Source organism: Pararge aegeria, chromosome 4 (genome assembly GCF_905163445.1).
Source record: "Pararge aegeria chromosome 4, ilParAegt1.1, whole genome shotgun sequence".
NCBI classification, from domain to species: Eukaryota; Metazoa; Arthropoda; class Insecta; order Lepidoptera; family Nymphalidae; genus Pararge; species Pararge aegeria.
In genome coordinates this window covers 4,776,481-4,791,466 of record NC_053183.1, presented here as the reverse complement: position 1 = coordinate 4,791,466, position 14,986 = coordinate 4,776,481, and the positions used below count along the sequence as shown (strand labels likewise).

At 33.9% G+C, this 14,986-nt stretch overlaps 1 protein-coding gene across 2 annotated transcripts in view; it reads right to left on the bottom strand.

Annotated features, from left to right (window-relative positions):
• Positions 1-14,986, bottom strand: part of LOC120637697 (aquaporin AQPAe.a) — a 127,811-nt gene that overhangs the window by 106,040 nt on the left and 6,785 nt on the right. The window contains exon 2 of one of the 2 annotated variants that reach the window (XM_039909650.1): positions 8,304-8,375. The exons of the other annotated variant lie outside the window; for it this stretch is intronic. Coding sequence (XP_039765584.1) covers positions 8,304-8,375 — 72 coding nt within the window. The remainder of the gene's footprint in view (positions 1-8,303; positions 8,376-14,986) is intronic. 2 annotated transcript variants of the gene reach the window in all.

The window sequence follows — 14,986 nt, the reverse complement described above, 5'->3', positions numbered from 1 at the left end:
GCCGAAACCTGGGTCTTCACCAGAGTCATAATCAATAAATTAGAAGTGCCCCAGAGGGCACTGGAGAGGAAACTGGTGGGTGTGAAAAAGAGGGAGGAATTAGACAAATAAATGGCTTTGAGAACAAAGCAAAGTTGCAGATGTAACAAGAAAAGTAGCGCATATTATGTTATAATGGACGTGCTCCCGACATATAACTCGTAGGGAGAATGATTGGTGCAAACGTCTCCTCGAATGGAAGCCATGGGGAGAAAAGCGCCCTCAAGGACGGCCACAAATGCGATGGAAGGACGCCGTGAAGAAGCTTATTCTAATGAGATCCACACAGCTCAATGTCGCGAGAAGTGGATGTTGAAGGAGCCCTACACCAAAACGGTTCAAAAGACTGCAGAAGAAAAAATAGAGAAGGTTCTAGATATATCTATTTAACACACCGGTATGGTAGTTCCTAAAAATCTAGTAAGTTCAAGCATATAAACATACTCTACGGGTTTTAAAATTTAGCGGGGTCGGAATAGTTACGCTAAGCTTTGTCAGTCTTCAATATTTTTTATAGTTTTAATTGACAAGGGCCAACCTGAGTGGAAACCACAGCTTAAACACGGCATCACTTCGCAGGTTATGCCAGGGTCACGTTCTGCAAAGCACCGCCCTGTGCCCATTATAGCAGGTGTAGGGTATAAGCCTCATATGCCTGTAATTACATCAGCAACGACGCCAGTTGGTATCAGTAATGCTGCTTAGCGGCAGAAATAAGCTTATCGGCAGTACCTCCCCAAGCGAACTCTGTCACACAATAAGCTCTACTACTAATATAACACTAAATACGAGTAACCATTTCAACTTTGTTCCACGTTTATTTGTAAGTCCTTATTTATTTATTACTAGCGTACCCAGCCCGCTTCGCCGGGCTAGATTTAGCTTTATTTTATTTAAACAATAAACTTACATCATTAAATTTATAATTTAAATCTCATAATATATTAAATCATTTATTTCTCTCCGTATTCTTTCTCTTCTGTTCTCTTCTCGAGCGGGTGAAGATCATTATCTCCACCAATTTACACCCAACAATAGAATATCATCATAGTAAATAAAAGCTGTATTTGACAGTTTGACAGTTCAAAAATAGGAGTGTTCCGATCGTCACCAAACTTTACAGGATTACTCGCCAGGTCAATCCGGAGATTCCCTGAAAGTTTCATTGAAATCGTTCAGCCGTTTCGGAGCCTATACGGAACATACCCACACACTTTCTCTTTTATATATATAGAGTATTATTATTAATAAGCTCTTTATTAGTATACCACAACATTAACATATACAAAATATTTTAAAAACAGAAGCATATAGGAAGAAGTAGAATACAAAAGGCGGCCTTATCGCTTAATAGCGATCTCTGCCAGGCAACCTTTGAATTAGGAAAAAAAAAAAGAGGAGAATAGACTGCTGGTGGTACAAATTTAAAATACATACATGCGAATAACTTCATAAACTAGTGTACACAAATAGCTCAAAAGTACATAATATAAATAATAAATAAATATTAAAATAAACTAATGTATATAATAACAACACTTACATATTTAAATACTTTAACATACAATAAATGAGTAAGTATATACATGCTATTAATAGCCGTTGACAATATAATTGCCTTAACTGTTTTTTTTTTTAAATTTCGCCTGTGATTTTATCATCAGTATACTGTATAAATATTTTAGAACCTAACTACTTATATGGTATATCACGGTCAACGGTCATGTCTTATTTAGCACGTATTGTGTATAAGTAACCTTAAGAAATCAAATTAAAAATAATGACTACAACCAATTAATCATATGGTATGGATGATGCTAACAGTTAGTACTAAGTACTAACACTCATTAATTAACGCAAGAATCAACTTAAATATATAAAATAAAAGAAGCTACTGTATTAATCATTTTAATTGATTCTTGTTCGCCTTTTATGCCCCCCCATTAACAGGTAAGGTGTCTTACACACTATCGCAACGTCTTATGGAAAATATTAATGTTCAATTATGATTGATTATGACGTTTTGTATTTATACTTGCTGGTTAACAGTAGCATCCGGATGTGAAACCGGTAGTAGATACAATTCTAACAGAGAGACTAGAGGTTTCAAAAGTTTTCAAATATTTGTTCACTTTACAGTCAAAGAGGGAAGCGGGCTAACCTGGTAATTTTAAGCCCATACCCCTAATTGTTATTTCTACAAGACCAAGAAATGAATTTAGAATTTCGATAATTTTTTGTGGTTCATAAGATCGGTTTAATCAAAATAAGGTTCATAAAGCCAAACAATAAAACATCATAAGACCTTTCCTAAAACAAGTTATCGTCCTAAGTCCACTGCTGTGCTATTTCTAAAGATAAAGTAATATATAACTTAGACCCACTACGATAACCGATGTATGATGGACGGTTTATGATATAAATAACACATCTATATGGTCATAAACCTTCACGAAACCTAACTAAAATTATTATGTAAATAAGTTAGAATTTGGAATAAGTTTTTTTTAAGTTCGGACATACCTAGTATGTCGTATTTTTTTTGTTTTTTAAGTTATTTGATGGGTATGCAAATAAAGCTTTTGAACCTCACAGTGACTTGAATTTCGATGCCTTTATTCTTTCAACCAACATTTAAAACCCGCCTTTACGGTTGTGTTTTTATGGGATAATTTTGTCTTGTTTTACTTTTATACCCTCCCATTAGTAACTAAAGGCTACTCTTCACACCATCACATGTTGTTTATATGTTTGTAATAACTGCAGCCGGGTGCTTAACGTGATCTTCGAGACACCCCTTATTTCATAACGAACTCCGCGTGCCGAAATGAGTTTTTTTCAAAGAAATATGTATCAACTTTTGACCCGATATGGTCACCGAACCTAAGACCTCGCGATATGCAGTCGAACATTAGCATTGACCAATGAGGCAGTGTCACCATCCGAGGCAGCTCTCACATCCATCAACGGAAAGGGAGTACATTCACGTCTCTATTAGATCCTTTCACTACGTTTACCCGGCCATTTCTAATCATTGAGTAATAATGTACTAGAGCTGTCCGGCCCTGCAAAATTACGTGGTCAATCTATATGTAGGTATTTCAAATTAAAAAATCATATATTTCAAAAATTGCTTGAATTTACCAATTTGGGAGCCGATCACCGAATAGAATATAAAGAATGTTTTCAAAGAGTATTTTCAGAAATTGGAAGAATATTGATATCTTCTTCTGGGTACAACCTGTTTATGCCTATACGCCTGCTAGCTGGCGGTGGGACTGCATTATATGGTGCAGTATCTCGACCTGCTGGCGGTGTATTTATACCCGGTTAAATTTTATAATTTCTTTTAACATTAGGATCGTGCAATGTCCATAAAAACTCAGTGGAGTTTCAGTTTCATCGGTATGTGACTTGATGTCCTCCCCTACATACCGATTGTAAGAAATAAAAAATAAATAATTATAAAAGTAGACCTACTTTATAAGCACTTTTGAAACTTCAAGTATGTCTGTTTGTAGTGACTCTACCACCGGTTTGGAAAGCAGTTTCTACCGAGAAGAGCCGCATGAAACTTAGTAGTTGCTTTTTACAATAATACTACCACTCACTGACTGAATAATCACTATTTTACAGAAATTATTGAACCAACAAATATAGGTTGGCGAAAAGGTTGGCAGATAAGATTTGATGAAATTCCACTTTGAAATGTGAGAAATTGTAACAACGGTACAATATTTTTGGTTGCAAAGAGGATACATAAACTAGATGAACATGAGGCTTTAAACCTATGCCTCAAATTGATGGACACAGGGCGGCATGTTGCAGAACGTGCTTCTTGCATGCCCTAAGATGTGGCTAGTTATCACCCTACCGAGTAAGCAAGCCGCTAAGCGAATTATCATTGCGGTGCTATGTCGCGTAGAAATCGATTAGGGTATAGGTTTAATATACCCTTAACAGGTTAGCCCGTCACCATCTTAGAATTCATCATACCAGCAGGTGAGATTGACGCCAAGAGCTAATTTAAACAAACGAAAAAAGAATGAAATGAAATCATGCATAAACGTTTTTTAAGTGCCGGTGATAGACCTATTTCACTTATTTTGCGACATAGCGTGGTCATCTCTAGTTTGTAGTATATTATTACTCAAAGTTTCTAATACACTTGTTATTTATATACGTACCTATATTACCTATATAGGTTTCATTAAAGTTATGAATGAGTATAGTTATAGCTATAGGATATTATTTATAACTTATATCTAATGTCTAAACAGATGCTTATTAGAATACAATAGACAGTGGGCACCCATATAGCTACAATCATGAGTGTTGACAACTTGGGAGGTGTTAGAATATTAAAGGCTTATTCGAATGTTATTGTACATTTCCATAGTTTACGTTTAATTTAAACTTTATTTTTTTTCAGACACAAACAATACTATTTCGTCTTGAGTAAAGAACTTCAGGTCATTAATGTAAATGGGGAACAGAAAAGGTTTTAAAATAAAACCCTGAACGACCCCAAGTTTGAAACCGATACAAGGTTTTTCATTCATTAATTTCCTCTTTTGGGATTTTAAAGTTGCACAAAATTAAAGTTGAATTATGTGCTGTGCCTTTTATTCTATGGTGGTGAAATTAATATTATTAAAAATGGGGATTAGAAGATTTCAAAATCTAGGACAATTTTCTTTAGAGACAAGCTGTTCTTGTGAGCTTTGAACCTTAAATAATCAAATTATAAGGTTTTTCAAAATTGGTGACACTAATATTTAAAGATTCCTTTTGGGTTCTATGCTAAAAGTTAGTTCAAAATACGTAAAAATATAGCTTAATTACAACCCTATTTCATCCCTTTAGAGGTAAAAGGTTTAAATGGGGTTGGAAGATTGCACAAAATCACAAAACTTATGAACATCAAACAGCTACATACTGTACTTGCATATTAATAAGAAAAATTCTAAACAAATCCATTCATACACACATCACATTTACAAAAATACACCAAGTGCAAAGTAGAATCAGTCGTAGAGGAGACTATATTTTACTTCCACGTCTTAGAACCTGCCTCGGGCGAAGAAATGTGAAATTTGAAGGGGTACAACTCTACAATAAATTGCCCACGGAAGTGAAAAATGCGAAGTCGTTTACAATTTTCAAACGCAAACTGAAAAATCTACTATCTCAGTTGTAATGTTGTAATACCGCTTATGGCAACATACGGTTATCGAAGTATTTGAGGGTAGACCTTTAACAATTTATATGTATACCTTAATAATAAGTTTAATATAAATGATTGCTAATCAAATAATATAAGTTCAATATGATTTCTCTGTAAGTGAATATGTAAATTATTCTTTAAGAGAAATAAATGATTCTTTAACCTGAGATTGTATGAAACTCCTGTATATGCAGACAGTAAATTAAAATCTATAGTGAAACTAATAATTTAAAATAAAATACCTACAGGCTTTTTTGAGAAAGTACCTTGGGATGGGTTTTACATATAAATAATTGTTCGCGGATAAATCGCGGGTAACTGTTAATTTACAAGTGTAGTTATAGATGTAATTATCAAATGATTAGACACACGTGGACAGCAAGATTCTCGACGGCTTCATTACATTGTTATCCTTTTATTGTAACGTGGGACTTTGCGGTCATTTTGTCATTATCACTGATCTAAATAGGTAGAGCATAAATACCTCGAGTTGGCAAGAAAATGGAGTTGTTTTATTTCTACAGGTCCACAAGGATGCAGCTAATTTCGCTGCAAAATTCTGTCAAGATCACTTTAGCTGCTAAGCCATGAAAAGATAGCCGTTTAACCCCGTAGAAATTGTCCAGTGAAGAACCAGTGTCTATTCCAGGGTAAAAAATTACTAACTTCGTCTCCAGGATGCAAACAAGTTTTGGAGAAAATTTTATGAAGACCAGTTCGGCATTTCTCTAAAAGCTTTTCCAAAAAAAATACGCTCGCACCAAATAGTGGTCATTTCACATGTTTCAATCACCATTTGACATGTTTGATATCTATAGATACGATATAGATATATATGTGTGCATTTTCTCTATTTTAGATTTGGCATGAATCATGTAGCTCAAGTAATGCCCTTAAACGTGCTACGTGAAGATGCCAACGATTAAAACCTCATTCATATAATTGACCCAAAAATATATAGTGTATAGTATGGCAGTCAGGAAATATATAAAATATTAATTGCTAGTAATATTTTTAAAAATTAATATGGTCATTTAAGTATCTATCTATGGAATGCAAGTTTAAGTAGGTAAGTAAATAGAAACTTACACATTGAAAGTGTACTATCAGTGAATCAGTGGCACGTCCCAGCACGATGGATGTCCACCTCGCCACTGCCAAAGTCCTATAATTCTACTTTGTACAAGAATTGAGGATAACGGATGTGGCTTAAATAAAACCTGAATTGAAAACTAACGTTACGTATAGAAGAACAATAAAGAAAATTATATTTTAGAATAGAACGCACTAACAATTATGAATGTACCTCCAATAAACCTTCTCGGCTAAAACATGGCTTAAATTGTTAAATACAGCTTTATATAAAACTATCCTCACATTCGTTAGTGAACTTTTGAAAACTTTAATAAAATATGGGAACAGATGTTTCCGCCTATTTTACCTTTAAATTAGGAATGAATACAAAGTCATTGAAGAATGATCAAGACGTGTATGATAGAGGGAATATGAACAGGAACTGTCAAACTTTTTATTCGTGTTTAGATAACGCCATAATTAAACTTCATTTATATGTATATATTTATGCAGATTAATTCTGGCTCCCCAGTCTAAAAGTCTAAAGTCAGTCACTTTGCATCCCCAGCTCTATTGACTGCACGAGATTTCAAACTGAACCCAACTTTACCTTTTTTTGCTACTACAATATAGCTCTTGACAAGTTGACTGCAATCTCACTTGCAGCTACAATACCCTAATCGGAACCAAAACCGAAAATCGCTTAGTTGCACGTCATTGTCGGTGCGGTGGTTACGAGCTACGGCCGAAGCCTCCCGCCAGATAACCTTTCAAGTGATTGCGAAACTGGACTTTGCTCCATATGAATTAAGGCAATATATTCATCAATAATAACTTAATCTGTATTAATAGAGCTATTAAAATAAACGGTGCACTATTAAATCGTGCATAAACATAGAGATGATTATGGAAATATTATGTACCCACAAGATTTATTGTTGGAAGCTTTTAGACATGATTTTCGAATGATAAAGTAGGTATATTAATGCGTGTCTGTGCAATATATATTTCACGCGTCAAACCGTCGATCAGCCTAAGATTTATTTGATAATGCTCATGTTTAATTGTATTGGAGTATAGAATACGTTTAACATATGCATGCTCTGAGAAAACATATTGTATGTAAAGTTAAAAACAACGGTATATAAACATGTGATTTGTCTTCATTCCATACGAACATAGAAATATTTGTCATCACAATCGGTGCTCAAGGAAACAAAATAAATAAAGGAGTTATAATTATAATATGTATTATGGTAGTGAAGTGCTATTAAAGGTCAATGTTTGCAGTGGTGGCATTCAAACTATGGTGCATTATAACATATTATCGCTTCGCTAATACCAAAAAAGTTATACCAACTTATTTGGTAAATAAAAAATAAGAGATGAAAAGCGATGTTGTCTTGCTCATAGGGATGCGAGGTAAATAGGTAAAACTCATATAGTATATATTTTATCAGCCAAGCTTAAATCAAAAAGCTCTTAAGCTGAAAAGACTGAGTTCCCTAGCTTAAAGAAATATAAGGTTACATATAAACAGCGATACCGTCTCTCGAATACCATATTTTTCAATATATATTGAGTGAAATAGTGGATAGTATTATTTACCACTCAATATATATCGTACATATTACAATAAAATAAGCAACCTAAAACGTTCACATCGCTTTTTTCAATAAAATTCTTTTATAGAGGAAAACATCCCATAATCCCCATAATCTAAAGAAGAATAGAATAGAAAGTCTTTATTGTACATTAAAAAAACTACATTAACAAAAATAAAGGTAATTCTTCTATATGTGCAAAGGCGGCCTTATCGCTTGAAGGGATCTCCTAAAGACAACCTTCAGTCTCAGGAGCTTAGCATGCATGGCTAAACAAAGTGCGTATTGCGTGCATGCAACTGTCATACTGTGATAAAGTGTTAGCTATCCAAAACGTGCTTGAACCCATGCATCCTTACCGAGCAGGCGGGAAACTTTGCTAGTTGGGGCCTCTGCTTCCGGTGCGGAGTTCGTATTTCCGCCCTCTACATCTGCAACCATATTTACGGCTGATTCAACTTTTCGTCATAAATACAAATAGAATTCTTGAGATAGTCGTGTTAGATACAGATTGAGTGCAGATCTTCTCCAATCGTAGCCATTGCTTCACCACTGAATGAACAAGTAAATATATCAATCGGTTGTGTTAAAAATCCTAAACAAAAAGGTCTTATCTGATCTGCCGTGCTTTTACCATACCATTAAAACCATTAACCTGTATAACCACATGGGGCTAGCTGTTCCTATACAAATAACCTAGTGTTTTATTTTAGACAGCTTACATTTATTCCTAATTTACAGTGCCATATGACGTACGAGTGTCTCTGGAACTAACAAGTCTTTTTGGTCATTTTAATATAAGTTCGTTGAAAACTCGTATTACAGCGTCTCACTTACGATGCTAATATGGCGTCAGTCAATTTGAGACTTATTCAAAGTGACAGCGGCCTATCGATAATAGAGGCCAATGCTCGAGCAGTGATTGAAAAGGATGACTACCTTACCTAGTTTACTCTACGATTTGTATGCGACCGCTTGATAAGAGATCTGACACAAAAAACTACTTCTAATTTTTTTTTTCTTTTTTGGCAACGGACTCATGTAATTTAATGCAAAAAAATAGTTTATGAACCGAAGAATGGCTTTTACAATATGCATTTTAATGGCTATTAAACAAAATTTTAATAGCCATTAAAATTTTGTTTTAAACGTGGTCCTCATAATTTTTCAATAATAATAAAATCTCATTGTTTATTGAAGTCTCACGTATGATTTCAACAAACAGTAGAAACATTTAAATGAAAAAGCTATTTATTCCAATTGACCAGTTATTTTGAACTGGGGCGTAACAATAAAGTTTATTGATAGTAAGTATTTCACTGATAAATACAATTTTTACGACAAATAGTTTAAATGTAGAGGGATCCAACGACACAGTTTAGTTTCGACTTCGTGTAAAACGCATATACAGTAGTTTCAGGACTTTCAAATAAAACTCGATATGGGACTTAACTCGCAATAATAAAGCAAACGAGTGTAAATCTCATCTCGGATCTATCCAATTATTACATACGTACTTAATTATTCGCTGACAGGTTAGAATGACACTACTCTTGAGCCACTGCTGTATGTTTCATGTGCTGATAACTCAGTGCTATCTTTTGTTTAAGTAGTGTTTAGTAAACTAACAATTCATAATGTTCACTAACAATTTGCTCTGCCCAAAACCCTGGAGTTATGTGTCGAAATAAGAAAAATAATTTTGCCAGACACTTTAGATTAAAATACGTTATGTCTCTTTACCTTCGCCACACCCTTCAAGCTTTGACCTTATTGTCTCCAACATCATCCTCATCATCACAAGCCAATTAATATCCCACTGCTGACACAAAGTGCTAAGATTCTCTCGCGTGGTAGAGAGGGATACAGACAAAATCTCTCGAGGGAGAGAGTGATGTAGACATCTTCTCTCGTGGGAGAGAGGGATGTAGATATCTTCTCTCATGGGAGTGAGGGTTGTAGAGCTAAATGTCACTAACATTTTGCTCTAAAACCCTCCATTCCACGATCGCAGCTGCAATGCGGAATTAATTATTCTTATCACTTGTTAATAGTTAGTTTTTAAATTTAATTTTACTATAAAACCTTCGGAACACCGTTCCTTCCTTAACCAGACTTAAAACAGGAGACGAACGAATGGACGCTGGACTTGTAAATTCGAAAGCGTTAAACTATTCTTTATTCAAATTATTCCCTGTCCCACTTAAATTAAACATGTTGTATAGAATGTTTATAATCATACGTTATACCAGCGGATGCGAGCAACTTTGTCGGTGTACATGTCATTTTTTTGTGAAAATTCCCTACATTCTCCCTTCCATACTTTCATCCACCGTTCTACAGCCTGTTGTTTTCCAAAAAAATATTCGTGGAGGTTATTTTATTTGTAACTATGAGTACCCTGCAAACATGAATGCCAATTAATTTTCAAACAATCTACCATTTGTCCCATATAGGGGAAAATAGAACGTAGCCTTAGCGTAGAGTAACTACCCTTACTATTTCCTAACCGCCGCGTTGTAACTCCCGTCTTCTGCCGGGAAGCCACACAAAAATTAATAAAACTTGAATTGGACAAGCTATACCGATAATAGTTACGTGAGTTTTGAGCTTAGTGCACGGTGAATTTTTTTTCGTCGCACATGGGTAAAAAAAAAAGTTTGGTGTGTAAGGAGCATCCTATATCGAGTGCCAGAGTCGCGGTGCGGCTGCGGTATCAATTGAATCAATTTTGCTCGTTTTATGAAACAGAAAAACATATTCGAATAGGCAAATAACCCCAAATTTATAAATGCAAAAATTAATTGTTTTAATTTTTTCTCGTGTAGTAGACTTCAATTATTTTGAACGATGCTTTATAATCAGTCTTAAAAATCAGTCAGTTTTACAAAATTCAGTGTTATTTATATGGATGATGTAGATACCTATAATTACGCGTAGTTAGAACAGATCACCCGTATCGAAACGGCATACAGATGATAAAATTTGCGTGCGGCTCATATTATGCATTATTTACTATTGCGCTCAATATATTTACATTTTAATTATGTTTTGTGTAGCTGCGTGACCGTTTAATCCTTCTTGTATACTTATGAATTCGAGTAACGATTCTAGTAAATACGGATTTTGATACAATAACACGCTCATTGATGTTGTTATAATAGGTAAGGCTTGTAGGTGCCTATAACAATGAGTTCTAATTGTAATCCTGTAGGGCAGTTGTACCTCCCCATATCCTGTGAAACCAAGTGTACAGGGAAAAATGTTCGTGAAATGCACATTTTGGAATCCGACGGGTCAAGCGATAAATTCTTGTATAGGCTATTTTTTCGATTTTTTTTTATTCAAACAATAGTTTTGATTTTTTATTGATAGTCAACTTTTTTTTTTGATAATAAAACCATAACACATCCTATTTTAACTTATCATAACTTCTCGCATATTGCACAATCTTTTGTTAATAGTTATCATTTCTTTCGTTTTCAGTCACAGATATGCGTGTGTGTATTTTGTATTTATTTTTATTTTAACACGATTGATTTCATTTTTTTTTTAAACTTACTTGACACTAAAGAGTAATTTTATATTTTTTTCTTTTTTTTTTAAACATACTTCACACTAAAGAGCAATTAAAAGAATATTTACATTATACCACGGGTTTAAGTATATATGTACCCATGTTTAATTGGACAATAGATATATACAATCAGTAAACAGTCAAGCTAAAACCTAGGGTTCAATGGCCTTTATAAACAACCCTAGCATAACGCTGAAATAGCACATTTCATAATGTAAAAAAACACTGCGTCACTATTCCAACGTTATGCCACGTTTATTAATGAGGCCCTACATGTTCATTAAATGCGACACAAACTACGAGCTCACGTCTCGTTAACACGTAATAGAGCTAAAACGACAGTGGAATGTTAAACCGCAGCCAAAATAACGCATAATTGGTGCAACGCTCTCGTCGATCTGATCTCAAGCCGTATCTACACTATCTGTTATTTTACTAACATTTAAAAAAAGATATATATGTATTGATACTAATAGTGTTTGTTGTCTCTAGACACACAAACTATTAAACGTAAAACGAGCAATAATGGAATGGTGTAGGTCGAAGTGCCTCTGCAAAGAATAGTGAAAAACATACCACCCTTGGTAAGTGTTCATGATACCTTATCGCTAAAATATATTGATGTACGAGTGTATCTTAAAAAATACAATATAAATAAGGTATTTTTTTTTTGTGTTTTTTTACGAGTGTGTAAAACTAGCATAATGTGGTCAACGAACCATTACGGTTCAAGAGCGGTAATATTTAAATATATTTTAGTCACCGATTAAATAAGACGAACGATTTGTGCACTTAGGCCAACTGAAATCTTAATAGTTTACCTTAAAGAATCGGTTTGAATCGCGGAAATAAATAAGAAATTTAATCGGTAAACAAATATACATGCTTGCTGTATTGGTCTTAAAGAGGATTGGGTTTTGGTAGACATACTAGTGATTGGTAAAATTTACTTACGTAATTATTGAGAGTACTAGCTAGACCCAGCTCGAGGTATTAATATATAACTCCAGTATTTTTAATTTTACTATGTATATTATAAACTATGCTACCTAATCACATGCTGTAGATATCAAGGTTTTTCGTCATAGAATCTTAATAGTAAAACGATTATTTTTCTTTGTTAGGATTAATATTGAAGAACAATTGAAAATAACATTTTAATTAATATTTTTTTGTGGCATACTTTGTGTAATTGTGGCTTATCTACTAAGTACATTTTTTGTAGTAGTAGTACATAGTATTTACGTATTACGGTTCATTTAGTCTGCGCATGCGTATAAAGCTTTTGTTCTTCTGGCTTGGTTTACAAATACCATTAATTCTTATTTTTACTGGAATGGAACACAACCTAACATAGTTTTGGTTACTATGGATAACCTTTTTATTGGTAAAAAACCAAAAAACCAATCTTTAACTAAATGATAATCTGTTAATACTAATTTATGAAGTATAGAAGTATAGATATTTAGGTACAAATACCTACCCGTTAAAATGCTTTAAATTTAAGCGGATATTAAAAAATATTTGGATTAGGTTTTAGGATTATGATAAAATACCCACTACATACTTATTTATTTATTATTAGAAATTGTTAATATGAATGTAATATGAATGTTGCGATATTACCTATTTCTAATTGTTTTGAAATTTTATTGAATAAAACTACCTAAACATACAACGTGTAAATGAAAACCGAAATAATACTTCGCAGGCTTTACAGGAACATTATGTACTGTCTCTGATGCGTATCCGTGAAACCGAAAACTTTATAGTATTTGAGTGAACCACTGCCATAGCTTTTACTGAAAGAAATCAGATACAGCCGGAACATCACATGCAAAATTGAAATCATGTGACCCCTGTCACTTTATATGGTACGCGATGCGTACCGTAGGTACTATGCGCGTGTCGGTCTTTTATTATCAATAGGATTGTCATAAGAAAACACTGTGGAAAAATAAATACTTATACTTCTATTGATTTAATACTTTTACAGAGTGATTCCTAATAAAATATTTGATGCACCCTTTAACATGATTTCGTAATTCGGTTACATGTTGTATATAACTCGGTTTGGTTGTTTACTTTGTTAACGTCTGTACCTAATCATTTTGATATGTTTTATCAAATGTTTATTAGCTTTGAATGGAAAATATTCTTAACTCCTAAGTTCTAGATAAATATTGTATTGAGGTGCTTTCATAGTCAAAGTCAAAGTCAAATATTTCTTTATTCAAATAGGCACATAGATGGCACTTTTGATGCGTTATTATATACAAAATGTGTACATAGCAGTGAGTAGTGATGGCGATAACTACAATCGTAAACTTAAAACTAAAGCTACGAGGGTTCCAATCGCGCCCTGGTCTAAGAAGAAGCCCACAACAAACTTAGCCGGGTGTTCTTTTTGTTATCACCATCTCACATTGTCATTAGAAAATATTTAAGAAGCAACCTGGTTAGGACTTTTCTATAAGCTTTCGCTTAATACAAACTTTGAACTTCTTTAGTGACATCGCCAAGATATCAACCGGTAATTTATTGTAAAATTGTATACAATTTCCTTTAAATGAATTGCTTATTTTGTGTAGTCTAGTGTACTGCACTGCAAGTTTATTTTTGCTTCTAACGTTCAAATTATTGCAGTCACATTTTCTTCTAAATTTTGATATATTTTTGTGATACATTAAATTTTCAAATATGTATTGGCTATAGAGTGTCATTATTTTAACATCTTTAAAGTTATCTTTCAATGACGCTCTCGGACCCATTTTATAGATCGCACGAACAGCCTTCTTCTGCAGCACGAAAATAGTGCCAATATCAGCAGCATTACCCCATAGTAAAATTCCATATGACATAATGCTGTGAAAGTAACTAAAATAGACTAGCCTAGCAGTTTCTATGTCTGTCAGGTGGCGTATCTTCTTTACTGCATAGGCAGCAGAACTAAGCCTGTTCGATAAATTATTTACATGAGGGCCCCATTGAAGTTTAGCATCTAACGTTATTCCTAGAAATACTGTTGTATCCACCGGATTCAATTCCTCATTATCAAGTAGTATAGTGGTTTTTACATTTTTAACATTTGGTAATGTGAATTTTATGCACTTAGTTTTATTTTCATTTAAAACCAAATTATTAGCTTCAAACCATTGTACTACTTTAGCGAGGTTGTTGTTACATAGTCTAAAGCTAATTCACGTCTCTTAATTTTGAACATAAGTGATGTATCATCAGTAAACAATACTATCCCGTGATTGTCCTTAACAAGGTAAGGCCGGTCATTAATTTAAATAAGGAATAGAAAAGGTCCTAATATAGAACCCTGTGGAACACCAATTTTCACAAATGACCCATTAGACCGCTTTCCATTAACGTCTACCATTTGCACCCTATCACGCAAGTAGTAACTAATCAAGTCGAGAGCTACACCCTGAATTCTATAGTGGTGTAGTTTTCTGA